Genomic DNA, 27993 nt, shown 5'->3' with positions numbered 1-27993 from the left:
CCATGGTGGGTCCGGCCCTGAGCTCGGTGTCGCCTGAACCCTGTGTGAGGAGTCACTAAAGGACGATACCCCGTAAAGCCTGCCGCCCGGCGAGTGCTGTTCGTGTCATCCCTCCAGTAATCTGCCGCTTCCCTCTCTCTATTGTCTCCACGTCCAGACGCTTTCTTCACCGTCACCACGTCTGTCATCTTCTAGATCCAACATCAAAGAGACCATTGTGTCCCTGATCTGCAGAAACTGCAGTAAATCCCACATTGTCCTGGTTAGGGGTAGAGCCAGCTGACAACCAGTACGGCCACCGCTGCTGCCGAGGTTGTCACCCGGTTCTCCTCAATGACGTTACATGGACGGTAACGCTCGCTGTGTCTCCTTTCAGAGTGATCCGGGAGCTGTCTACCAAAGCTTTGCACAACCTGACGCCGGTTGCCCCGGAGTACATGACCACGTCTGGTAAGATACACTTGTACCATATTGCTCGGAGCTGAGAGCCTGCCCCCTTGCTCGGAGCCTGCCCGCCGAGGTCAGCGCTTGCTCGGAGCCTGCCCGCCGAGGTCAGCGCTTGCTCGGAGCCTGCCCGCCGAGGTCCGCGCTTGCTCGGAGCCTGCCCGCCGAGGTCCGCGCTTGCTCGGAGCCTGCCCGCCGAGGTCCGCGCTTGCTCGGAGCCTGCCCGCCGAGGTCCGCGCTTGCTCGGAGCCTGCTCCCCGAGGTCCGCGCTTGCTCGGAGCCTGCCCTCTGACACCATCCCAGCTGACGTGATGAGATATGATGTTTTGCAGTCCTACCCAGACTCCTGCCGCTGACCACCGGCACAGACCTGCACACCCGCCATGGGGCCATCTTGGCTTGTGCAGAAATCACCCATGCCCTATACAAGCTGGCCGTCCAGAAAGACAGGTAGGAGAATCTGCAGTAATTATCTTTATTCCATCCGTCCTGGGGGGCGCACTAACGCTTCACAAGCGACATATGCGCCCAACCCCACAACGTGCAGGAGGAGGGATAGTGCAGAATAATGTCAGGTGCCGGCCGGAGTGATGGCGTCCCGATCTCCTGTCACCGACTCTGAGGCCGTCATCAATTCTTGTCCTGGTGACGACAACCGGAGCAGCCTGCACTAGATCCTCAGGGCCGAGCCGAGGAGGACGGATGATTGTATCATCATAAAACCTTCCAGGAAATTTTACTTATGCACCAAGCAGTCCCTTTAGGTCACCATGAAGTACATCCTGTATTATACCACAGAGCTGCGCTCACTATTCTGCTGTCATTGTGCACATATATTACTGTTGCTCTATTACTGTATACTCCAGAGCTGCACTCACGATTCTGCTGTCCCTGTGTACATATATTACTGATCCTGTATTACACTCCTGAGCTGCGCTCACGATTCTGCTGTCCCTGTGTACATATATTACTGATCCTGTATTACACTCCGGAGCTGCACTCACTATTCTGCTGTCTCTGAGTACATATATTACTGTTACTGTATTATACTCCGGAGCTGCGATCACTATTCTGCTGTCACTGTGTACATATATTACTGTTGCTGTATTACACTCCGGAGCTGCGCTCACGATTCTGCTGTCACTGTGTACATACGGCCATTACTCTTGCAGGTTGGTGGCGGATTATCTACGCAGCGATGTGATATCGGGGTTGATGTCCATACATGGATCGGTGAGTAGATACTTGCAGTACACGCAGCCACCACTACGAGGAGCTGATGAGTTACTGCATGCACTCTGCACATATTCCTCCATTATAACTGTATAGTGTGAGCGCCCTCTAGTGGAGACTGAAGGTAACGAGGATTCTCACATCTCATGCTGTGTCTGTGCAGAGGGTTTGGAGCTGTGTGTCAGACGCTGGGGTCTTTCTCTGGGAGAAAAGAGATCCATGGCTGCGGCCATTGTCCACTCTGCCCCGATATGTGAGGCATCTCCCACTGATCCCTCGTAGACAGTAACGAGGTGTTGCGTTTGATCGCTGACGTCTATGTCTCCTTGCATTTCAGCTCCAAGAGCGACAGCTGTACAGGTGAGCGCATCAATGCCAACATGGTCACTACTACTACTCCTGCCGTCCACATCGGGGAGGCCGCGGGTCTGAGACTGAGGGATGAAGAAGGGGAACGTGATTGAGGAGGGATGTCTGGTGTATAGAGACTGGCACTGTATGAGGGGGAGGTCCGGTGTGTAGAGACTGGCACTGTATGGGGGGGAGGTCCGGTGTGTAGAGACTGGCACTGTATGGGGGGGAGGTCCGGTGTATAGAGACTGGCACTGTATGGGGGGGAGGTCCGGTGTATAGAGACTGGCACTGTATGGGGGGGAGGTCCGGTGTATAGAGACTGGCACTGTATGAGGGGGAGGTCCGGTGTATAGAGACTGGCACTGTATGGGGGGAGGTTTGGTGTGTAGAGACTGGCATTGTATGGGGGGAGGTTTGGTGTGTAGAGACTGGCACTGTATGGGGGGAGGTCTGGTGTATAGAGACTGGCACTGTATGGGGGGGAGGTCCGGTGTATAGAGACTGGCACTGTATGGGGGGAGGTTCGGTGTGTAGAGACTGGCACTATATGGGGGGGAGGTCCGGTGTATAGAGACTGGCACTGTATGGAGGGGAGGTCCGGTGTATAGAGACTGGCACTATATGGGGGGGAGGTCTGGTGTATAGAGACTGGCACTGTATGGGGGGGAGGTCTGGTGTATAGAGACTGGCACTGTATGGGGGGGAGGTCCGGTGTATAGAGACTGGCACTATATGGGGGGGAGGTCCGGTGTATAGAGACTGGCACTATATGGGGGGGGAGGTCTGGTGTATAGAGACTGGCACTATATGGGGGGGAGGTCCGGTGTATAGAGACTGGCACTGTATGAGGGGGAGGTCCGGTGTGTAGAGACTGGCACTGTATGGGGGGGAGGTCCGGTGTATAGAGACTGGCACTGTATGGGAGGAGGTTTGGTGTGTAGAGACTGGCATTGTATGGGGGGAGGTTTGGTGTGTAGAGACTGGCACTGTATGGGGGGAGGTCTGGTGTATAGAGACTGGCACTGTATGTGGGGGGAGGTCCGGTGTATAGAGACTGGCACTGTATGTGGGGGGAGGTCCGGTGTATAGAGACTGGCACTGTATGGGGGGGAGGTCCGGTGTGTAGAGACTGGCATTGTATGGGGGGAGGTCCGCTGTATAGAGGCTGGCACTGTATGAGGGGCAGGTCCGGTGTATAGAGACTGGCACTGTATGAGGGGCAGGTCCGGTGTATTATTATTATTATTATTTATTGTTATAGCGCCATTTATTCCATGGCGCTTTACAGGTAAGGAGGGGTATGCATAAAAACAAGTACAATAATCTTAAACAATACAAATCATAACTGGTACAGGAGGAGAGAGGACCCTGCCCGGTGTATAGAGACTGGCACTGTATGGGGGGGAGGTCCGGTGTATAGAGACTGACACTATGACGGGGAGGTCCGCTGTATAGAGACTGGCACTGTATGAGGGGGAGGTTCGGTGTATAGAGACTGGCACTGTATGAGGGGGAGGTCCGGTGTATAGAGACTGGCACTATATGGGGGGGAGGTCCGGTGTATAGAGACTGGCACTGTATGGGGGGGAGGTCCGGTGTATAGAGACTGGCACTGTATGGGGGGGAGGTCCGGTGTATAGAGACTGGCACTGTATGGGGGGGAGGTCTGGTGTACAGAGACTGGCACTGTATGGGGGGGAGGTCTGGTGTACAGAGACTGGCACTGTATGGGGGGGAGGTTTGGTGTATAGAGACTGGCACTGTATGAGGGGGAGGTCCGGTGTATAGAGACTGGCATTGTATGGGGGGGAGGTCTGGTGTATAGAGACTGGCACTGTATGAGGGGGAGGTCCGGTGTATAGAGACTGGCACTGTATGGGGGGGAGGTTTGGTGTATAGAGACTGGCACTGTATGAGGGGGAGGTCCGGTGTATAGAGACTGGCACTGTATGAGGGGGAGGTCCGGTGTATAGAGACTGGCATTGTATGGGGGGAGGTCTGGTGTATAGAGACTGGCACTGTATGAGGGGGAGGTCTGGTGTATAGAGACTGGCACTGTATGAGGGGGAGGTCCGCTGTATAGAGACTGGCACTGTATGGGGGGATGTCTGGTGTATAGAGACTGGCACTGTATGAGGGGGGAGGTCTGCTGTATACAGGCTGGAACTGTATGAGGGGGATGTCTGGTGTATAGAGACTGGCACTGTATGGGGGGGAGGTCCGGTGTATAGAGACTGGCATTGTATGGGGGGAGGTCTGGTGTATAGAGACTGGCACTGTATGGGGGGGAGGTCTGGTGTATAGAGACTGGCACTGTATGGGGGGGAGGTCCGGTGTATAGAGACTGGCATTGTATGGGGGGAGGTCCGGTGTATAGAGACTGGCACTATATGGGGGGGAGGTCCAGTGTCTAGAGACTGGCACTGTGTGAGGGGGGAGGTCTGCTGTATACAGGCTGGAACTGTATGAGGGGGATGTCTGGTGTATAGAGACTGGCACTGTATGGGGGGAGGTCCGGTGTATAGAGACTGGCACTATATGGGGGGGGGGAGGTCCGGTGTATAGAGACTGGCACTGTATGGGGGGAGGTCAGGAGTATAGAGACTGGCACTGTATGAGGGGGAGGTCCGGTGTATAGAGGCTGGCACTGTATGAGGGGGGAGGTCTGCTGTATACAGGCTGGAACTGTATGAGGGGGATGTCTGGTGTATAGAGACTGGCACTATATGGGGGGGAGGTCTGGTGTATAGAGATTGGCACTGTATGGGGGGGAGGTCCGGTGTATAGAGACTGGCATTGTATGGGGAGGTCTGGTGTATAGAGACTGGCATTGTATGGGGGGGAGGTCTGGTGTATAGAGACTGGCACTGTATGGGGGGGAGGTCCGGTGTATAGAGACTGGCATTGTATGGGGGGGAGGTCTGGTGTATAGAGACTGGCACTGTATGGGGGGGAGGTTTGGTGTATAGAGACTGGCACTGTATGAGGGGGAGGTCCGGTGTATAGAGACTGGCACTGTATGGGGGGCAGGTCCGGTGTATAGAGACTGGCACTATATGAGGGGGAGGTCCGCTGTATAGAGGCTGGCACTGTATGAGGGGCAGGTCCGGTGTATAGAGACTGGCACTGTATGAGGGGGAGGTCCGGTGTATTATTATTATTATTATTTATTGTTATAGCGCCATTTATTCCATGGCGCTTTACAGGTAAGGAGGGGTATACATAAAAACAAGTACAATAATCTTAAACAATACAAATCATAACTGGTACAGGAGGAGAGAGGACCCTGCCCGGTGTATAGAGACTGGCACTGTATGGGGGGAGGTCCGGTGTATAGAGACTGGCACTGTATGGGGGGAGGTCCGGTGTATAGAGACTGGCACTATATGGGGGGGAGGTCCGGTGTATAGATACTGGCACTGTATGAGGGGGAGGTCCGGTGTATAGAGGCTGGAACTGTATGAGGGGGATGTCTGGTGTATAGAGACTGGCACTATATGGGGGGGAGGTCTGGTGTATAGAGACTGGCACTGTATGGGGGGAGGTCCGGTGTATAGAGACTGGCATTGTATGGGGGGAGGTCTGGTGTATAGAGACTGGCATTGTATGGGGGGAGGTCTGGTGTATAGAGACTGGCACTGTATGGGGGGGAGGTCTGGTGTATAGAGACTGGCACTGTATGGGGGGGGAGGTCCGGTGTATAGAGACTGGCACTGTATGGGGGGAGGTCCGGTGTATAGAGACTGGCACTATATGGGGGGGAGGTCCGGTGTATAGATACTGGCACTGTATGAGGGGGAGGTCTGCTGTATACAGGCTGGAACTGTATGAGGGGGATGTCTGGTGTATAGAGACTGGCACTGTATGGGGGGAGGTCCGGTGTATAGAGACTGGCACTATATGGGGGGGGAGGTCCAGTGTATAGATACTGGCACTGTATGAGTGGGAGGTCCGGTGTATAGAGGCTGGCACTGTATGAGGGGGGAGGTCTGCTGTATACAGGCTGGAACTGTATGAGGGGGATGTCTGGTGTATAGAGACTGGCACTATATGGGGGGGAGGTCTGGTGTATAGAGATTGGCACTGTATGGGGGGGAGGTCCGGTGTATAGAGACTGGCATTGTATGGGGGGAGGTCTGGTGTATAGAGACTGGCATTGTATGGGGGGGAGGTCTGGTGTATAGAGACTGGCACTGTATGGGGGGAGGTCCGGTGTATAGAGACTGGCATTGTATGGGGGGGAGGTCTGGTGTATAGAGACTGGCACAGTATGGGGGGAGGTTTGGTGTATAGAGACTGGCACTGTATGAGGGGGAGGTCCGGTGTATAGAGACTGGCATTGTATGGGGGGGAGGTCTGGTGTATAGAGACTGGCACTATATGAGGGGGAGGTCCGGTGTATAGAGACTGGCACTGTATGGGGGGGAGGTTTGGTGTATAGAGACTGGCACTGTATGAGGGGGAGGTCCGGTGTATAGAGACTGGCACTGTATGAGGGGGAGGTCCGGTGTATAGAGACTGGCACTGTATGGGGGGGAGGTCCGGTGTATAGAGACTGGCACTGTATGGGGGGGAGGTCCGGTGTATAGAGACTGGCACTGTATGGGGGGGAGGTCCGGTGTATAGAGACTGGCACTGTATGAGGGGGAGGTCCGGTGTATAGAGACTGGCACTGTATGAGGGGCAGGTCCGGTGTATTATTATTATTATTATTATTTATTGTTATAGCGCCATTTATTCCATGGCGCTTTACAGGTAAGGAGGGGTATACATAAAAACAAGTACAATAATCTTAAACAATACAAATCATAACTGGTACAGGAGGAGAGAGGACCCTGCCCAGTGTATAGAGACTGGCACTGTATGGGGGGAGGTCCGGTGTATAGAGACTGGCACTGTATGGGGGGAGGTCCGGTGTATAGAGACTGGCACTATATGGGGGGGGAGGTCCGGTGTATAGATACTGGCACTGTATGAGGGGGAGGTCCGGTGTATAGAGGCTGGAACTGTATGAGGGGGGAGGTCTGCTGTATACAGGTTGGAACTGTATGAGGGGGATGTCTGGTGTATAGAGACTGGCACTGTATGGGGGGGAGGTCTGGTGTATAGAGACTGGCACTGTATGGGGGGGAGGTCCGGTGTATAGAGACTGGCACTGTATGGGGGGGAGGTCCGGTGTATAGAGACTGGCACTGTATGGGGGGAGGTCCGGTGTATAGAGACTGGCACTATATGGGGGGGGAGGTCCGGTGTATAGATACTGGCACTGTATGAGGGGGAGGTCCGGTGTATAGAGGCTGGAACTGTATGAGGGGGGAGGTCTGCTGTATACAGGCTGGAACTGTATGAGGGGGATGTCTGGTGTATACAGGCTGGAACTGTATGAGGGGGATGTCTGGTGTATAGAGACTGGCACTATATGGGGGGGAGGTCTGGTGTATAGAGATTGGCACTGTATGGGGGGGAGGTCCGGTGTATAGAGACTGGCATTGTATGGGGGGAGGTCTGGTGTATAGAGACTGGCATTGTATGGGGGGGAGGTCTGGTGTATAGAGACTGGCACTGTATGAGGGGGAGGTCCGGTGTATAGAGACTGGCACTGTATGAGGGGGAGGTCCGGTGTATAGAGACTGGCACTGTATGGGGGGAGGTCCGGTGTATAGAGACTGGCACTGTATGAGGGGGAGGTTTGGTGTATAGAGACTGGCACTGCATGAGGGGGAGGTCCGGTGTATAGAGACTGGCATTGTATGGGGGGGAGGTCTGGTGTATAGAGACTGGCACTATATGAGGGGGAGGTCCGGTGTATAGAGACTGGCACTGTATGGGGGGGAGGTTTGGTGTATAGAGACTGGCACTGTATGAGGGGGAGGTCCGGTGTATAGAGACTGACACTATGACGGGGAGGTCCGCTGTATAGAGGCTGGCACTGTATGAGGGGCAGGTCCGGTGTATAGAGACTGGCACTGTATGAGGGGCAGGTCCGGTGTAGTATTATTATTATTATTATTATTATTTATTGTTATAGCGCCATTTATTCCATGGCGCTTTACAGGTAAGGAGGGGTATACATAAAAACAAGTACAATAATCTTAAACAATACAAATCATAACTGGTACAGGAGGAGAGAGGACCCTGCCCGGTGTATAGAGACTGGCACTGTATGGGGGGAGGTCCGGTGTATAGAGACTGGCACTGTATGGGGGGAGGTCCGGTGTATAGAGACTGGCACTATATGGGGGGGGAGGTCCGGTGTATAGATACTGGCACTGTATGAGGGGGAGGTCCGGTGTATAGAGGCTGGAACTGTATGAGGGGGATGTCTGGTGTATAGAGACTGGCACTGTATGAGGGGGGAGGTCTGCTGTATACAGGTTGGAACTGTATGAGGGGGATGTCTGGTGTATAGAGACTGGCACTGTATGGGGGGGAGGTCTGGTGTATAGAGACTGGCACTGTATGGGGGGGAGGTCCGGTGTATAGAGACTGGCACTGTATGGGGGGGAGGTCCGGTGTATAGAGACTGGCACTGTATGGGGGGAGGTCCGGTGTATAGATACTGGCACTGTATGAGGGGGAGGTCCGGTGTATAGAGGCTGGCACTGTATGAGGGGGGAGGTCTGCTGTATACAGGCTGGAACTGTATGAGGGGGATGTCTGGTGTATAGAGACTGGCACTATATGGGGGGGAGGTCTGGTGTATAGAGATTGGCACTGTATGGGGGGGAGGTCCGTTGTATAGAGACTGGCATTGTATGGGGGGAGGTCTGGTGTATAGAGACTGGCATTGTATGGGGGGGAGGTCTGGTGTATAGAGACTGGCACTGTATGGGGGGGAGGTCCGGTGTATAGAGACTGGCACTGTATGAGGGGAGGTCCGGTGTATAGAGACTGGCACTGTATGGGGGGGAGGTCCGGTGTATAGAGACTGGCACTGTATGGGGGGATGTCTGGTGTATAGAGACTGGCACTGTATGGGGGGAGGTCCGGTGTATAGAGACTGGCATTGTATGGGGGGAGGTCTGGTGTATAGAGACTTGCACTGTATGGGGGGAGGTCCGGTGTACGGTGTATAGAGACTGACACTATGACGGGGAGGTCCGCTGTATAGAGGCTGGCACTGTATTAGGGGCAGGTCCGGTGTATAGAGACTGGCACTGTATGAGGGGGAGGTCCGATGTATAGAGACTGGCACTGTATGGGGGGGAAGCTTCGGTGTATAGAGACTGGCGTTGTATGAGGGGGAGGTCCGGTGTATAGAGACTGGCACTGTATGGGGGGAGGTCCGGTGTATAGAGACTGGCAATGTATGAGGGGGACGTCCGGTGTATAGAGACTGGCACTGTATGAGGGGGAGGTCCGGTGTATAGAGACTGGCACTGTATGAGGGGGAGGTCCGGTGTATAGAGACTGGCACTGTATGGGGGGAGGTCTGGTGTATAGAGATTGGCACTGTATGAGGGGGAGGTCCGGTGTATAGAGACTGGCACTATATGGGGGGGAGGTCCGGTGTATAGAGACTGGCACTGTATGAGGGGGAGGTCCGGTGTATAGAGACTGGAACTGTATGGGGGGAGGTCTGGTGTATAGAGATTGGCACTGTATGAGGGGGAGGTCCGGTGAATAGAGAATGGCACTGTATGAGGGGGAGGTCCGGTGTATAGAGACTGGCACTGTATGAGGGGGAGGTCCGGTGTATAGAGACTGGCACTGTATGGGGGGAGGTCCGGTGTATAGAGACTGGCATTGTATGGGGGGAGGTCCGGTGTATAGAGACTGGCACTGTATGAGGGGGAGGTCCGGTGTATAGAGACTGACACTGTATGAGGGGGAGGTCTGGTGTATAGAGACTGGCATTGTATGGGGGAGGTCCGGTGTATAGAGACTGGCACATATGACTGAACACGATTGGTTTGAGGATGATGCCAGGCAAGGTGCTGCTCTACCACTTCCAGGCTGAGCGGTGCCCCGGGGCGGACCGCCTTCACCATCCACCTGTCAGCTGTGTTATTTCAGCCACGGCTTCTATGAGGAAGTCGCTGTTACCTGCCTGTGGGCTGGGAAATTCTCTGAATGCTCTGCACTCGCTCATAAACATGGCCGCCCCTTCTGGAGGGCACGGATCTAGGGCAGACAACACTTACTATCCGGGGGGAGGGGGGTATTGGCTGTGCCGGAGCCGGCTCCTCACTCTAGACCTGGACCGTGTTTATAAGGCACCAGTGATTGCTCCATGTAATTCCACACTTGTCCATTAGTGGCCGCTGTAGGATAATTGCCTGGCTGGTGGCAGCAACCTGCATCGATCACTGGGATTTCCTATCTTAGACGAGTCGGGATGCGGAGTCGCTCTGCTCCACAACATTGTGGCTTACACTTGTTGTTTTATGTCCTCCCGCCCAGACTAAGCATCAACCGTCATGGCGGCAGCAGACAGTGGTGTTTTCTGTTGCTGAAGGGCTGCTTTTGCCTCCAGTGCCAGCCCTAATCTCCTCTGCCGTCCTCGTTAATGTCAGGGTGGAGTGCAGGCAGTGTCCTCCTCATTGTCCTACGCTCATCCTATTACACACGGAGAATACCTGACTCACAGGGAATGGTTGACATGAGAAACTCAGCCGGTGGTAACCAAGTCGGCAGAACTACATCGCTCCACTAGTCCCTTCTGTGCACATTACCAATCTGAAAAAAGTATTTTGTCATCTGTTTTCTAGGCCGAGATATAAGCGATCGAAGTTACAGGCCCGAAGCCTGAGGCTGCACTACTTAGAGACCTCAATGAAACTGGCACAGTATGTGGGGGGACGTCCAGTTGACATTAGTGCCCACGCACATAACTAAGCTCTAAGCTGTAGATATCGACAAGGGCAAGTCCACACAAGATCCCGGTACCTGAAAAAAATCACAAAGTCTCTCAGTGGTGCAGCCTCAGGCTTCGGGCCTGTAACTTCATTTGATCATATCTCGGCCCCAGAGTTAAATATTAACTAGCGGTTTTCACTTTCTGACTAAGAATTATAGCGACTGATTTGTTTTATTGAGACAGACACCCCCTGGTCAATTCCCCCCCCCCCCATCAGACTGGTCATTAAAGGGTCCATTCAGAGGTCGGGGATCGTGGTAAACAGTTCGTCCTATCAATAATATTGTGTCTCTTCCTAGGGGTCTCGGCGGAGAGCTGATGAGACCTGCAGGTGAGCATGGAGCAGCCCTTGTGACCCCGGGGATGGTTCCCATGTGAGGACCAGGACGGACCCAGAACCTGAGTTCAGACACATCCAGATCCGATCAGTTCTTTGTGGCTCAGCTCCAAAAAATGTGTCCCGAGTAGGGATCAATGCAGCCATCCCACAACAGGGTCTACCCCTATGTTATATTTGGGGTCACTGATAATATAGTCAGCGGTGAAGACTGTAGTGGTGATGTCAGCGGTGAGGACAGTGATAGTGATGTCAGTGGTGAGGACAGTCTTGGTGATGTCAGTGGTGAGCACAGTGGTAATCATGTCAGCGGTGAGGACAGTGGTGGTGGTGATGTCAGTGGTGAGGACAGTGGTGGTGATTTCAGCGGTGAGGACAGTGGTGGTATCGGCGGTGAGGACAGTGATAGTGATGTCAGTTGTGAGAACACTGGAGGTGATTTCAGCAGTGAGGACAGTGGTGAGGACAATGTTATCGGCGGTGAGGACATTGGTGGTGATGTCAGTTGTGAGAACAATGGTGGTGAGGACAGTGGTGGTGAGGATGGTGGTGGTGAAGTCAGCGGTGAGGATGGTGGTGGTGATGTCAGTGGTGAGGATGGTGGTGATGTCAGCGGTGAGGATGGTGGTGGTGATGTCATTGGTGAGGACGGTGGTGGTGATGTCATTGGTGAGGACGGTGGTGGTGAAGTCAGCGGTGAGGATGGTGGTGGTGAGGACAGTGTTGAGGACACAGTGGTGGTGAAGACGGTAGTGTTATCAGCGGTGAGGACAGTAGTGGTGGTGATGTCGGCGGTGAGGACGGTGGTGGTGACGACACGGTGTTGATATCAGTGGTGGTGATATCGGCGGTGAGGACAGTGGTGGTGGTGTCAGCGGTGAGGACAGTGGTGGTGATGTCAGCGGTGAGGGCAGTGGTGGTGATGTCAGCGGTGAGGACAGTGGTGGTGATGTCAGCGGTGAGGACAGTGGTGGTGATGTCAGCGGAGAGGACAGTGGTGGTGATATAAATAAGCTGGAGCAGTGGGCAGCAACTAACAGAATGGGTTTTTAACAGGGAAAAATGCAAAGTACTACATCTGGGCAATAAAAATGAAAAAAGCATATACAGAATGGGAGGAATCGGGCTGAGCAACAGCACATGTGAAAAAGACTTGGGTATACTAATAGATCACAGACTGAATATGAGTCAACAGTGTGATGCAGCAGCAAAAAAGGCAAATGCAACTCTAGGATGTATTAACAGACGCATACAGTCTAGATCACGTGAAGTCATTATTTCCCTCTACTCCTCTTTGGTCAGACCTCATCTGGAATATTGTGTCCAGTTTTGGGCACCACATTTTAGAAAAGACGTCAACAAACTGGAGCAAGTTCAGAAAACAGCGACCAGAATGGTGACCGGTCTGCAAACCCTGTCTTTTCGAGGAAAGGTTGCAGGATTTGGGAATGTTTAGTTTGCAAAAGAGAAGACTGAGAGGAGACTTAATAGCGGTCTACAAATATCTTAAGGGCTGTCACATTGTAGAAGGATCATCTTTATTCTCATTTGCACAAGGAAAGACTAGAAGCAATGGGATGAAACTGAATGGGAGGAGACATAGATTAGAAATTAGAAAAAACTTTTTGACAGAGTGATCAACGAGTGGAACAGTCTGCCGCGAGAGTTCTCCTTCAATGGAAGTCTTCAAACAGAGGCTGGACAGACATCTGATTGGGATGATTTAGCGAATCCTGCTTTGAGCAGGGGGTTGGACCAGATGGCCCAGGAGGTCCCTTCCAACTCTACGATTCTATGTCAGTGGTGAGGGCAGTGGTGGTGATGTCAGTGGTGAGGACAATGGTGGTGTTTTCAATGGGGAGGACAGTTGTGAGGACAGTGGTGTGGTGGTGATGTCAGCGGTGAGGACACAGTGGTGGTGATGTCAGCGGTGAGGACACAGTGGTGGTGATGTCAGCGGTGAGGACACAGTGGTGGTGATGTCAGCGGTGAGGACACAGTGGTGGTGATGTCAGCGGTGAGGACACAGTGGTGGTGATGTCAGCGGTGAGGACACAGTGGTGGTGATGTCAGCGGTGAGGACACAGTGGTGGTGATGTCAGCGGTGAGGACACAGTGGTGGTGATGTCAGCGGTGAGGACACAGTGGTGGTGATGTCAGCGGTGAGGACACAGTGGTGGTGATGTCAGCGGTGAGGACACAGTGGTGGTGATGTCAGTGGTGAGGACACAGTGGTGGTGCTGTCAGCGGGGAGGACAGTGGTGGTGCTGTCAGCGGGGAGGACAGTGGTGGTGCTGTCAGCGGGGAGGACAGTGGTGGTGCTGTCAGCGGGGAGGACAGTGGTGGTGCTGTCAGCGGGGAGGACAGTGGTGGTGCTGTCAGCGGGGAGGACAGTGGTGGTGCTGTCAGCGGGGAGGACAGTGGTGGTGCTGTCAGCGGGGAGGACAGTGGTGGTGCTGTCAGCGGGGAGGACAGTGGTGGGGCTGTCAGCGGGGAGGACAGTGGTGGGGCTGTCAGCGGGGAGGACAGTGGTGGTGATAGCGGGGAGGACCCAGTGGTGGTGATTTCAGCAGTGAGGACAATGGTGTCGGCGGTGAGGACAGAGGTGGTGATATCAGTGGTGAGGACATTGGTGGTGAAGTCAGCGGTGAGGATGGTGGTGATGTCAGCGGTGAGGATGGTGGTTGTGATTTCAGCGGTGAGGACAGTGATAGTGATGTCAGTTGTGAGAACAGTGAATGTGATTTCAGCAGTGAGGACAGTGGTGAGGACAATGGTATCGGCGGTGAGGACATTGGTGGTGATGTCAGTTGTGAGGACAGCGATGGTGATGTCAGTTGTGAGGACAGTTGTGAGGACAGTGGTGGTGAAGTCAGCGGTGAGGATGGTGGTGGTGATGTCAGTGGTGAGGATGGTGGTGATGTCAGCGGTGAGGATGGTGGTGATGTCAGCGGTGAGGATGGTGGTGATGTCAGCGGTGAGGATGGTGGTGATGTCAGCGGTGAGGATGGTGGTGGTGATGTCAGTGGTGAAGTCAGCGGTGAGGATGGTGGTGAGGACAGTGTTGAAGATACAGTGGTGGTGAAGACGGTGGTGATGTCAGCGGTGAGGGCAGTGGTGGTGAGGACAGTGGTGGTGATGTCAGCGGTGAGGACACAGTGGTGGTGAGGGCAGTAGTGGTGATGTCAGCGGTGAGGATGGTGGTGGTGAGGACACGGTGGTGGTGGTGATGTCAGCGGTGGTGAGGGTGGTGGTGATGTCAGTGGTGAGGGCAGTAGTGATGTCAGCGATGAGGATGGTGGTGGTGAGGACACGGTGGTGGTGGTGATGTCAGCGGTGAGGACGGTGGTGGTGATGTCAGCGGTGAGGACAGTGGTGATGTCAGTGGTGAGGACAGTGGTGGTGATGTTATTGGCGATGACAGTGGTGATTCTGATTTTTGCCTTTTTTTTTTTCCCCTAGTTTGCTGTTTAATAGAAAAACTTTCTCTCTCCAAAATCCCCTCCCCGGAGCCGGCCACAGTCGGTGAGTTGTGAGACCTCCATAACCCTTTATTCCGTCTCGTGCCTTATAACAGCTCTGCCTGCTGCACGCTGTCCTCTCTGCCCGCTGCACGCTGTCCTCTCTGCCCGCTGCACGCTGTCCTCTCTGCCCGCTGCACGCTGTCCTCTCTGCCCGCTGCACGCTGTCCTCTCTGCCCGCTGCACGCTGTCCTCTCTGCCCGCTGCACGCTGTGCCCGCTGTATGCTGCCCTCTCTGCCCTCTGTATGCTGCCCTCTCTGCCCTCTGTATGCTGCCCTCTCTGCCCTCTGTATGCTGCCCTCTCTGCCCGCTGTATGCTGCCCTCTCTGCCCTCTGTATGCTGCCCTCTCTGCCCGCTCTATGCTGGCCGCTGTACGTTGCCCCCTCTGCCCGCTGTACACTGTCCTCTCTGCCCACTGTCCTCTCTGCCCTCTGTATGCTGCCCCCTCTGCCTGCTGTACGCTGTCCTCTCTGCCCGCTGTATGCTGCCCTCTCTGCCCACTGTCCTCTCTGCCCGCTGTACACTGTCCTCTCTGCCCTCTATATGCTGCCCCCTCAGCCTGCTGTACGCTGTCCTCTCTGCCAGCTGTATGCTGCCCACTGTCCTCTCTGCCTGCTGTATGCTGCCCACTGTCCTCTCTGCCCGCTGTATGCTGCCCACTGTCCTCTCTGCCTGCTGTATGCTGCCCTCTCTGCCCTCTTTACTCTGTCTTCTCTGCCCGCTGTACACTTCCTCCCTACTAGTGATCGTTCTGGATTTGTATTTTTCAGCCGAATGGCAGCAAATTATTAATGATTCTCTGAAAAGTCTTCACCTGTTCTCCAGAGCGGCCCGACAGAAGATAAAGGTAGCGTCCCCAGTGTATACTGTGTGTGTCTCTATGCTATATACCACTGGCTACTGCCCAGTGCTCATGTAACTGTGATGTCACAAGATAGATTTAGATTCCAGTGATGTCACTTGTAAATTACCTGTAGAATCAGTGTGCAGTGATGACATTGGCTGTGATGGAGGAGCAGTGATGACATTGGCTGTGATGGAGGAGCAGTGATGACATTGGCTGTGATGGAGGAGCAGTGATGACATTGGCTGTGATGGAGGAGCGGTGATGACATTGGCTGTGATGGAGGAGCAGTGATGACATTGGCTGTGATGGAGGAGCAGTGATGACATTGGCTGTGATGGAGGAGCAGTGATGACATTGGCTGTGATGGAGGAGCGGTGATATCAGCTGTGATGGAGGAGCAGTGATGACATTGGCTGTGATGGAGGAGCAGTGATGACATTGGCTGTGATGGAGGAGCGCTGATGACATTGGCTGTGATGGAGGAGCAGTGATGACATTGGCTGTGATGGAGGAGCAGTGATGACATTGGCTGTGATGGAGGAGCAGTGATGACATTGGCTGTGATGGAGGAGCAGTGATGACATTGGCTGTGATGGAGGAGCAGTGATAACATTGGCTGTGATGGAGGAGCAGTGATGACATTGGCTGTGATGGAGGAGCGGTGATATCAGCTGTGATGGAGGAGCAGTGATGACATTGGCTGTGATGGAGGAGCAGTGATGACATTGGCTGTGATGGAGGAGCGGTGATGACATTGGCTGTGATGGAGGAGCAGTGATAACATTGGCTGTGATGGAGGAGCAGTGATGACATTGGCTGTGATGGAGGAGCAGTGATGACATTGGCTGTGATGGAGGAGCAGTGATGACATTGGCTGTGATGGAGGAGCGGTGATGACATTGGCTGTGATGGAGGAGCAGTGATAACATTGGCTGTGATGGAGGAGCAGTGATGACATTGGCTGTGATGGAGGAGCAGTGATGACATTGGCTGTGATGGAGGAGCAGTGATATCAGCTGTGATGGAGGAGCAGTGATGACATTGGCTGTGATGGAGGAGCAGTGATGACATTGGCTGTGATGGAGGAGCGGTGATGACATTGGCTGTGATGGAGGAGCAGTGATAACATTGGCTGTGATGGAGGAGCAGTGATGACATTGGCTGTGATGGAGGAGCGGTGATATCAGCTGTGATGGAGGAGCAGTGATGACATTGGCTGTGATGGAGGAGCAGTGATGACATTGGCTGTGATGGAGGAGCAGTGATGACATTGGCTGTGATGGAGGAGCAGTGATATCAGCTGTGATGGAGGAGCAGTGATGACATTGGCTGTGATGGAGGAGCAGTGATGACATTGGCTGTGATGGAGGAGCAGTGATGTCATCAGTTGCTTCTTTCCTCCATGTCTCGGCCATCTGGTTACTGGGGGTACCACTGCGGGGGGCTCTGTGGGTGTAGCATGGCGGCGTCGTGTTACTGTCGGACGTCGTCCCTTTCTGCCTGTGATGTGATAATCCCATACTTTGCCTGCAGGAAGCCGCAGTATCTGCCCTGTCTGCCTTGTGTAATGAGTTTTACCAAAGACCGGACGGAGAGGTCGATCCGGTCACACAAGGTGAGTGAGTCACCCGCAGCCGTCGTCTTAAAGGGACCACATCAATTACAGCAACAAACACTGAGGCAATTACCATCCACAGTCAGACCCAGCCCTGCAGTCACACCTGTGCTTCTAAACCAGAAACAGCATCATAGGGGACACATTCCCCATATACCACGTGTGTAGTCAGAAGGATGAGCGCCCCCAGGGGACGAAAGAGCCCATGCTGCACCAAATCCTACAGGAACTCCTGGGTTCCCATATTGTGAAAAGCTGTCACCCCCCCTGAAGCAATGTCGTGTCAAGTGTACCAGCCACCAGAGCTACTGCACCTCTCTACTGCCCCCCAGTGTACAGGAATAGAACTGTCCCTTTGTACAAGAATATAACTACTATAATACTGCTCCTATGTACAAGAATATAACTACTATAATACTGCTCTCTATGTTCAATAATATAACTACTATAATACTGCTCCTATGTACAAGAATATAACTACTATAATACTGCCCTTATGTACAAGAATATAGCTACTATAATACTGCTCCGTATGTACAAGAATAGAACAACTAGAATACTACCCCTATGTACAAGAATATAACTACAATAATACTGCTCCTATGTACAAGAATATAACTACTATAATACTGCTCCTATATACAAGAATATAACTACTAATACTGCCCCCTATGTACAAGAATATAACTACTATTATACTGCCCCCTATGTACAAGAATATAACTACTATAATACTGCTCCTATATACAAGAATATAACTATTATAATACTGTCCCCTATATACAAGAATATAACTGCTATAATACTGCCCCTATGTACAAGAATATAACTACTATAATACTGCCTCCTATGTACAAGAATATAACTACTATAATACTGCTCCTATGTACAAGAATATAACTACTATAATACTGCCCCCTCTGTACAAGAATATAACTGCTATAATACTGGCCCCTATGTACAAGAATATATCTCCTATAATACTGCCCCCTATGTACAAGAATATAACTCCTGTAATACTGCCCTCTATATACAAGAATATAACTACTATAATACTGCCCCCTATGTACAAGAATATAACTACTATAATACTGCCCCCTATGTACAAGAACATAACTAATATAATACTGCCCCCTATGTACAAGAATATAACTACTATAATACTGCCCCTATGTACAAGAATATAACTACTATAATACTGCCCCTATGTATAAGAATATAATTACTATAATACTGCCCCCTATGTACAAGAACATAACTACTATAACACTGCCCCCTATGTACAAGAATATAACTACTATAATACTGCCCCCTATGTACAAGAATATTACTACTATAATACTGCTCCTATGTATAAAAATGTAACTAGTATAATACTGCCCCCTATGTACTGGAATATAACTACTATAATACTGCCCCTATGTACAAGAATATAACTACTATAATACTGCCCCCTATGTACAAGAATATAACTACTATAATACTGCTCCTATGTACAAGAATATAACTACTATAATACTGCTCCTATGTACAAGAATATAACTATAATACTGCCCCCTATGTACAAGAATATAACTACTATAATACTGCCCCCTATGTACAAGAACATAACTACTATAATACTGCTCCCTATGTACAAGAATATAACTACTATAATACTGCCCCTATGTACAAGAATATAACCACTATAACACTGCCCCCTATGTACAAGAATATAACTACTAGAAGTCTCCCTACTATGTACAATATAGCAACTAAAATACTGCTCCTATGTACAGTAATATATGTGATATATTACTGCCCTTGTGTGTTATGATCTAAAACTGCCCCTTATGTACAGTAATATAGCTGATATAATACCGTCCCTGTGTAATATGAGATAACGCTGCCCCCTATGTACAGTAATACATCTGTTATAATACCGCCCCTGTGTGATATGATATAATGCCCCTATTCTGTGTCTTTCTCCTGGTGTAGATGACATTATCGGTTATTACACGGCTCAGCTGCACAGTGCGGAGGAGATGACTCGCTGCGGTTTTTCTCTTTCTCTTGGTGCTTTGCCAAAGTTCATGCTGCGGCGCAGGCTCCAACAGGTGCGGCTCTGCTCTGCGCTCTGCTCCGCGCCATTTGCCATGTGACACACATTCTGCGTTCTCACTGTGACACGACATTCCTGATCCCTGAGACGTCTCTAGACCCAGAAACTGTGTCTGCAGAGCTGGGAAATGGAAGGAAAAGCCGATACCTGATGTGTCCTGGTGTCTCACAGGGTATGGAAAGCGGCAGTGCTACAGTTCCCCCATAATAGAGCCACTCACACCAGTGCCCCCATAATAGAGCCAGTCACACTAGTGCCCCCATAATAGAGCCACTCACGCTAGTGCCCCCGTAATAGAGCCACTCACGCTAGTGCTCCCGTAATAGAGCCACTCACACCAGTGCCCCCGTAATAGAGCCACTCACGCCAGTGCCCCCATAATAGAGCCACTCACACCAGTGCCCCATAATAGAGCCACTCACACCAGTGCCCCCATAATAGAGCCACTCAAACCAGTGCCACCGTAATAGAGCCACTCACACCAGTGCCCCCATATTAGAGCCACTCACACCAGTGCCCCCGTAATAGAGCCACTCACACCAGTGCCCCCGTAATAGAGCCACTCACACCAGTGCCCCCGTAATAGAGCCACTCACACCAGTGCCCCCGTAATAGAGCCACTCACACCAGTGCCCCCGTAATAGAGCCACTCACACCAGTGCCCCCGTAATAGAGCCACTCACACCAGTGCCCCCGTAATAGAGCCACTCACACCAGTGCCCCCCGTAATAAAGCCACTCACACCAGTGCCCCCCCGTAATAGAGCCACTCACACCAGTGCCCCCCCGTAATAGAGCCACTCACACCAGTGCCCCCCCGTAATAGAGCCACTCACACCGGTGCCCCCGTAATAGAGCCACTCACACCAGTGCCCCCGTAATAGAGCCACTCACACCAGTGCCCCCCCGTAATAGAGCCACTCACACCAGTGCCACCGTAATAGAGCCACTCACACCAGTGCCACCGTAATAGAGCCACTCACACCAGTGCCACCGTAAAAGAGCCACTCACACCAGTGCCCCCGTAACAAAGCCACTCACACCAGTGCCCCCATAATAGAGCCACTCACACCAGTGCCCCCATAATGGAGCCAGTCACACCAGTTCCCCATAGTAGTCCCCATAAATAGTGCCCAAGTATCAGTGTCAGATGATGATGGCGCCCCCTGATGATCTCCGCTCCCGTTCTTGCCCCTGGTGTAGTTTAGGGTCACAGCAGACGCATATCCATTTGGGGTGAAGAAGAAAATCTGTCTGAAGCATAACTCTGGGGGGACGCCTCCGTACCGCAGCCCTGACAGTAATGACTATGGCTCATGTGCCCCCTCCTCTCTCCTAGCCTCTGCCGCTCTGCAGGCCGCCACTCTGCCTCTGTACCGCAGCCCTGACAGTAATGACTATGGCTCACGTGCCCCCTCCCTCTCCCCTAGTCTCTGCCGCTCTGCCACCGTACTGCAGCCCTGACAGTAATGACTTATGGCTCATGTGCCCCTTCCCTCCCCCCAGGTCTCTGACGCTCTGTAGGCCGCCACTGTGCCTCTGTACCGCAGCCCTGACAGTAATGACTATGGCTCATATGCCCCCTCCCTCTCCCCTAGTCTCTGCCGCTCTGCAGGCCGCGCTCTGCAGGCCGCGCTCTGCCTCTGTACCGCAGCCCTGACAGTAATGACTATGGCTCATGTGCCCCCTCCCTCTCTCCTAGCCTCTGCCGCTCTACAGGCTTCCGTACCGCAGTCCTGACAGTAATGACTACGGCTCACGTGCCCCCTCCCTCTCTCCTAGCCTCTGCCACTCTGCAGGCCGCCACTCTGCCTCCGTACCGCAGCCCTAACAGTAATGACTGTGGCTCATGTGCCCCCCCCCCCCCTCCCCTAGTCTCTGCCACTCTGCAGGCCGCCGCTGTGCCTCTGTACCGCAGCCCTGACAGTAATGACTATGGCTCATGTGCCCCCTCCCTCTCCCCTAGTCTCTGCCACTCTGCAGGCCGCCGCTGTGCCTCCGTACCACAGCCCTGACAGTAATGACTATGGCTCATGTGCCCCCTCCCTCTCCCCTAGTCTCTGCCGCTCTGCAGGCCGCGCTCTGCCTCCGTACCGCAGCCCTGACAGTAATGACTATGGCTCATGTGCCCCCTCCCTCTCCCCTAGTCTCTGCCGCTCTGCAGGCCGCCGCTCTGCCTCTGTACCGCAGCCCTGACAGTAATGACTATGGCTCATGTGCCCCCTCCCTCTCCCCTAGTCTCTGCCACTCTGCAGGCCGCCGCTGTGCCTCCGTACCACAGCCCTGACAGTAATGACTATGGCTCATGTGCCCCCTCCCTCTCCCCTAGTCTCTGTCGCTCGACAGGCCGCCACTCTGCCTCTGTACCGCAGCCCTGACAGTAATGACTATGGCTCATGTGCCCCCTCCCTCTCCCCTAGTCTCTGCCGCTCTGCAGGCCGCCGCTCTGCCTCCGTACCGCAGCCCTGACAGTAATGACTATGCCTCATGTGCCCCCTCCCTCTCCCCTAGTCTCTGCCGCTCTGCCTCTGTACTGCAGCACTGACTGTAATGACTATGGCTCACGTGCCCACTCCCTCTCCCCTAGTCTCTGCCGCTCTGCAGGCCGCGCTCTGCCTCTGTACCGCAGCCCTGACAGTAATGACTATGGCTCATGTGCCCCCTCCCTCTCCCCTAGTCTGTCGCTCTGCAGGCCACCGCTCTGCCTCTGTACCACAGCCCTGACAGTAATGACTATGGCTCCTGTGCCCCTCCCTCTCCCCTAGTCTCTGTCGCTCTACAGGCCGCCGCTCTGCCTCCGTACCGCAGCCCTGACAGTAATGACTATGGCTCATGTGCCCCCTCCCTCTCCCCTAGTCTCTGCCGCTCTGCAGGCCGCCGCTCTGCCTCTGTACCGCAGCCCTGACAGTAATGACTATGGCTCATGTGCCCCCTCCCTCTCCTCTAGTCTCTGCCGCTCTGCAGGCCGCCGCTGTGCCTCCGTACCGCAGCCCTGACAGTAGTGACTATGGCTCATATGCCCCCTCCCTCTCCCCTAGTCTCTGTCGCTCGACAGGCCTCCGTACCGCAGCCCTGACAGTAATGACTATGGCTCATGTGTCCCCTCCCTCTCCCCTAGTCTCTGCCGCTCTGCAGGCAGCCACTCTGCCTCTGTACCGCAGCCCTGACAGTAATGACTATGGCTCATGTGCCCCCTCCCTCTCCCCTAGTCTCTGCCACTCTGCAGGCCGCCGCTGTGCCTCCGTACCGCAGCCCTGACAGTAATGACTATGGCTCATGTGCCCCCTCCCTCTCCCCTAGTCTCTGCCGCTCTACAGGCCTCCGTACCGCAGCCCTGACAGTAATGACTATGGCTCATGTGCCCCCTCCCTCTCCCCTAGTCTCTGCCGCTCTACAGGCCGCCGCTCTGCCTCTGTTCCGCAGCCCTGACAGTAATGACTATGGCTCATGTGCCCCCTCCCTCTCCCCTAGTCTCTGCCGCTCTGCAGGCCGCCGTACCGCAACCCTGACAGTAATGACTATGGCTCATGTGTCCCCTCCCTCTCCCCTAGTCTCTGCCGCTCTACAGGCCGCCGCTCTGCCTCTGTACCGCAGCCCTGACAGTAATGACTATGGCTCATGTGCCCCCTCCCTCTCCCCTAGTCTCTGCCACTCTGCAGGCCGCCGCTGTGCCTCCGTACCGCAGCCCTGACAGTAATGACTATGGCTCATGTGCCCCCTCCCTCTCCCCTAGTCTCTGTCGCTCGACAGGCCTCCGTACCGCAGCCCTGACAGTAATGACTATGGCTCATGTGTCCCCTCCCTCTCCCCTAGTCTCTGCCGCTCTACAGGCCGCCGCTCTGCCTCTGTTCCGCAGCCCTGACAGTAATGACTATGGCTCATGTGCCCCCTCCCTCTCCCCTAGCCTCTGCCACTCTGCCTCTGTACCGCAGCCCTGACAGTAATGACTATGGCTCCTGTGCCCCTCCCTCTCCCCTTGTCTCTGACGCTCTGTAGGCCGCCGCTGTGCCTCCGTACCGCAGCCCTGACAGTAATGACTATGGCTCATGTGCCCCCTCCCTCTCCCCTAGTCTCTGCCGCTCTGCCTCCGTACCGCAGCCCTGACAGTAATGACTATGGCTCATGTGCCCCCTCCCTCTCCCCTAGTCTCTGCCGCTGTGCCTCCGTACCGCAGCCCTGACAGTAATGACTATGGCTCATGTGCCCCCTCCCTCTCCCCTAGTCTCTGCCGCTCTGCCTCCGTACCGCAGCCCTGACAGTAATGACTATGGCTCATGTGCCCCCTCCCTCTCCCCTAGTCTCTGACGCTCTGCAGGCCACGCTCTGCCTCTGTACCACAGCCCTGACAGTAATGACTATGGCTCCTGTGCCCCTCCCTCTCCCCTAGTCTCTGTCGCTCTACAGGCCGCCGCTCTGCCTCTGTACCGCAGCCCTGACAGTAATGACTATGGCTCATGTGCCCCCTCCCTCTCCCCTAGTCTCTGCCGCTCTGCAGGCCGCCGCTCTGCCTCTGTACCGCAGCCCTGACAGTAATGACTATGGCTCATGTGCCCCCTCCCTCTCCTCTAGTCTCTGCCGCTATGCAGGCCGCCGCTGTGCCTCCGTACCGCAGCCCTGACAGTAATGACTATGGCTCATGTGCCCCCTCCCTCTCCCCTAGTCTCTGCCGCTCTGCAGGCCGCCACTCTGCCTCTGTACCGCAGCCCTGACAGTAATGACTATGGCTCATGTGCCCCCTCCCTCTCCCCTAGTCTCTGCCGCTATGCAGGCCGCCGCTGTGCCTCCGTACCGCAGCCCTGACAGTAATGACTATGGCTCATGTGCCCCCTCCCTCTCCCCTAGTCTCTGTCGCTCGACAGGCCTCCGTACCGCAGCCCTGACAGTAATGACTATGGCTCATGTGTCCCTTCCCTCTCCCCTAGTCTCTGCAGCTCTACAGGCCGCCGCTCTGCCTCTGTACCGCAGCCCTAACAGTAATGAATATGGCTCATGTGCCCCCTCCCTCTCCCCTAGCCTCTGCCACTCTGCCTCTGTACCGCAGCCCTGACAGTAATGAATATGGCTCCTGTGCCCCTCCCTCTCCCCTAGTCTCTGACGCTCTGTAGGCCGCCGCTGTGCCTCCGTACCGCAGCCCTGACAGTAATGACTATGGCTCATGTGCCCCCTCCCTCCCCCCAGGTCTCTGACGCTCTCTAGGCCGCCACTCTGCCTCTGTACCGCAGCCCTGACAGTAATGAATATGGCTCCTGTGCCCCTCCCTCTCCCCTAGTCTCTGCCACTCTGCAGACCGCCGCTCTGCCTCCTTACCGCAGCCCTGAGAGTAATGACTATGGCTCATGTGCCCCCTCCCTCTCCCCTAGTCTCTGCTGCTCTACAGGCCGCCGCTCTGTCTCTGTACCGCAGCCCTGACAGTAATGACTATGGCTCATGTGCCCCCTCTCTCTGCCGCTCTGCAGACCGCCGCTCTGCCTCCGTACCGCAGCCCTGAGAGTAATGACTATGGCTCATGTGCCCCCTCCCTCTCCCCTAGTCTCTGCTGCTCTACAGGCCGCCGCTCTGCCTCTGTACCGCAGCCCTGACAGTAATGACTATGGCTCATGTGCCCCCTCCCTCTCCCCTAGTCTCTGCCGCTCTACAGGCCGCCGCTCTGCCTCTGTACCGCAGCCCTGACAGTAATGACTATGGCTCATGTGCCCCCTCCCTCTCCCCTAGTCTCTGCTGCTCTACAGGCCGCCGCTCTGCCTCTGTACCGCAGCCCTGACAGTAATGACTATGGCTCATGTGCCCCCTCCCTCTCCCCTAGTCTCTGCCGCTCTACAGGCCGCCGCTCTGCCTCTGTACCGCAGCCCTGACAGTAATGACTATGGCTCATGTGCCCCCTCCCTCTCCCCTAGTCTCTGCTGCTCTACAGGCCGCCGCTCTGCCTCTGTACCGCAGCCCTGACAGTAATGACTATGGCTCATGTGCCCCCTCCCTCTCCCCTAGTCTCTGCCGCTCTGCAGACCGCCGCTCTGCCTCCGTACCGCAGCCCTGACAGTAATGACTATGGCTCATGTGCCCCCTCCCTCTCCCCTAGTCTCTGCCGCTCTGCAGGCCGCCGCTCTGCCTCTGTACCGCAGCCCTGACAGTAATGATTATGGCTCATGTGCCCACTCCCTCTCCCCTAGTCTCTGCCACTCTGCAGGCCGCACTCTGCCTCCGTACCGCAGCCCTGACAGTAATGAGTATGGCTCATGTGCCCCCTCCCTCTCCCCTAGTCTCTGCTGCTCTGCAGGCCGCCGCTCTGCCTCCTTACCGCAGCCCTGAGAGTAATGACTATGGCTCATGTGCCCCCCCCCTCTCCCCTAGTCTCTGCTGCTCTACAGGCCGCCGCTTTGCCTCTGTACCGCAGCCCTGACAGTAATGACTATGGCTCATGTGCCCCCTCCCTCTCCCCTAGTCTCTGCCGCGCTACAGGCCGCCGCTCTGCCTCTGTACCGCAGCCCTGACAGTAATGACTATGGCTCATGTGCCCCCTCCCTCTCCCCTAGTCTCTGTCGCTCGACAGGCCTCCGTACCGCAGCCCTGACAGTAATGACTATGGCTCATGTGTCCCCTCCCTCTCCCCTAGTCTCTGCCTCTCTACAGGCCGCCGCTCTGCCTCTGTTCCGCAGCCCTGACAGTAATGACTATGGCTCCTGTGCCCCTCCCTCTCCCCTAGTCTCTGACGCTCTGTAGGCCGCCACTGTGCCTCCGTACCGCAGCCCTGACAGTAATGACTATGGCTCATGTGCCCCCTCCCTCCCCCCAAGTCTCTGACGCTCTGTAGGCCGCCACTGCCTCCGTACCGCAGCCCTGACAGTAATGACTATGGCTCATGTGCCCCCTCCATCTCCCCTAGTCTCTGCCGCTCTACAGGCTTCCGCTCTGCCTCTGTACCGCAGCCCTGACCGTAATGACTATGGCTCATGTGCCCCCTCCCTCTCCCCTAGTCTCTGCCGCTCTGCAGGCCGCGCTCTGCCTCTGTACCGCAGCCCTGACAGTAATGACTATGGCTCATGTGCCCCCTCCCTCTCCCCTAGTCTCTGCCGCTCTGCCTCCGTACCGCAGCCCTGACAGTAATGACTATGGCTCATGTGCCCCCTCCATCTCCCCTAGTCTCTGCCGCTCTACAGGCTTCCGCTCTGCCTCTGTACCGCAGCCCTGACCGTAATGACTATGGCTCATGTGCCCCCTCCCTCTCCCCTAGTCTCTGCCGCTCTGCAGGCCGCGCTCTGCCTCTGTACCGCAGCCCTGACAGTAATGACTATGGCTCATGTGCCCCCTCCCTCTCCCCTAGTCTCTGCCGCTCTGCAGGCCGCCGCTCTGCCTCTGTACCGCAGCCCTGACAGTAATGACTATGGCTCATGTGCCCCCTCCCTCTCCCCTAGTCTCTGCCACTATGCAGGCCGCCGCTCTGCCTCTGTACCGCAGCCCTGACAGTAATGACTATGGCTCATGTGCCCCCTCCCTCTCCCCTAGTCTCTGACGCTCTGCAGGCCACGCTCTGCCTCTGTACCACAGCCCTGACAGTAATGACTATGGCTCCTGTGCCCCTCCCTCTCCCCTAGTCTCTGTCGCTCTACATGCCGCCGCTCTGCCTCCGTACCGCAGCCCTGACAGTAATGACTATGGCTCATGTGCCCCCTCCCTCTCCCCTAGTCTCTGCTGCTCTGCCTCCGTACCGCAGCCCTGACAGTAATGACTATGGCTCATGTGCCCCCTCCCTCCCCCCAGGTCTCTGACGCTCTGTAGGCCGCCACTGTGCCTCTGTACCGCAGCCCTGACAGTAATGACTATGGCTCATGTGCCCCCTCCCTCTCCCCTAGTCTCTGCCGCTCTACAGGCCGCCGCTCTGCCTCTGTACCGCAGCCCTGACAGTAATGACTATGGCTCATGTGCCCCCTCCCTCTCCCCTAGTCTCTGCTGCTCTACAGGCCGCCGCTCTGCCTCTGTACCGCAGCCCTGACAGTAATGACTATGGCTCATGTGCCCCCTCCCTCTCCCCTAGCCTCTGCCACTCTGCCTCTGTACCGCAGCCCTGACAGTAATGACTATGGCTCCTGTGCCCCTCCCTCTCCCCTAGTCTCTGACGCTCTGCAGGCCACGCTCTGCCTCTGTACCACAGCCCTGACAGTAATGACTATGGATCATGTGCCCCCTCCCTCTCCCCTAGTCTCTGCCGCTCTGCCTCCGTACCGCAGCCCTGACAGTAATGACTATGGCTCATGTGCCCCCCCCTCCCCTAGTCTCTGCCGCTCTACAGGCCACCGCTCTGCCTCCGTACCGCAGCCCTGACAGTAATGACTATGGCTCATGTGCCCCCCCCCCTCCCTTAGTCTCTGCCGCTCTACAGGCCGCCACTCTGCCTCTGTACCGCAGCCCTGACAGTAATGACTATGGCTCATGTGCCCCCTCCCTCTCCCCTAGTCTCTGCCGCTCTGCCTCTGTACCGCAGCCCTGACAGTAATGACTATGGCTCATGTGCCCCCTCCCTCTCCCCTAGTCTCTGCTGCTCTGCCTCCGTACCGCAGCCCTGACAGTAATGACTATGGCTCATGTGCCCCCTCCCTCCCCCCAGGTCTCTGACGCTCTGTAGGCCGCCACTGTGCCTCCGTACCGCAGCCCTGACAGTAATGACTATGGCTCATGTGCCCCCTCC

At 55.0% G+C, this 27993-nt stretch overlaps 1 protein-coding gene across 1 annotated transcript in view; it reads left to right on the top strand.

The window, feature by feature from the left end:
- TBCD (tubulin folding cofactor D) overlaps positions 1-27993 on the top strand; it is a 148234-nt gene that overhangs the window by 93759 nt on the left and 26482 nt on the right. Inside the window, exons 20-28 of the mRNA XM_073579958.1 lie at positions 377-450; positions 777-894; positions 1617-1677; positions 2015-2037; positions 11191-11222; positions 14691-14753; positions 15522-15598; positions 17132-17213; positions 19191-19309. Coding sequence (XP_073436059.1) covers positions 377-450; positions 777-894; positions 1617-1677; positions 2015-2037; positions 11191-11222; positions 14691-14753; positions 15522-15598; positions 17132-17213; positions 19191-19309 — 649 coding nt within the window. The remainder of the gene's footprint in view (positions 1-376; positions 451-776; positions 895-1616; positions 1678-2014; positions 2038-11190; positions 11223-14690; positions 14754-15521; positions 15599-17131; positions 17214-19190; positions 19310-27993) is intronic.

The sequence above is a fragment of the Dendrobates tinctorius genome, unplaced genomic scaffold (genome assembly GCF_039654945.1).
Source record: "Dendrobates tinctorius isolate UK_male_01 unplaced genomic scaffold, ASM3965494v1 ptg000063l, whole genome shotgun sequence".
Lineage (NCBI taxonomy): Eukaryota > Metazoa > Chordata > Amphibia > Anura > Dendrobatidae > Dendrobates > Dendrobates tinctorius.
This window is presented reverse-complemented; position numbering and strand designations above follow the sequence as displayed.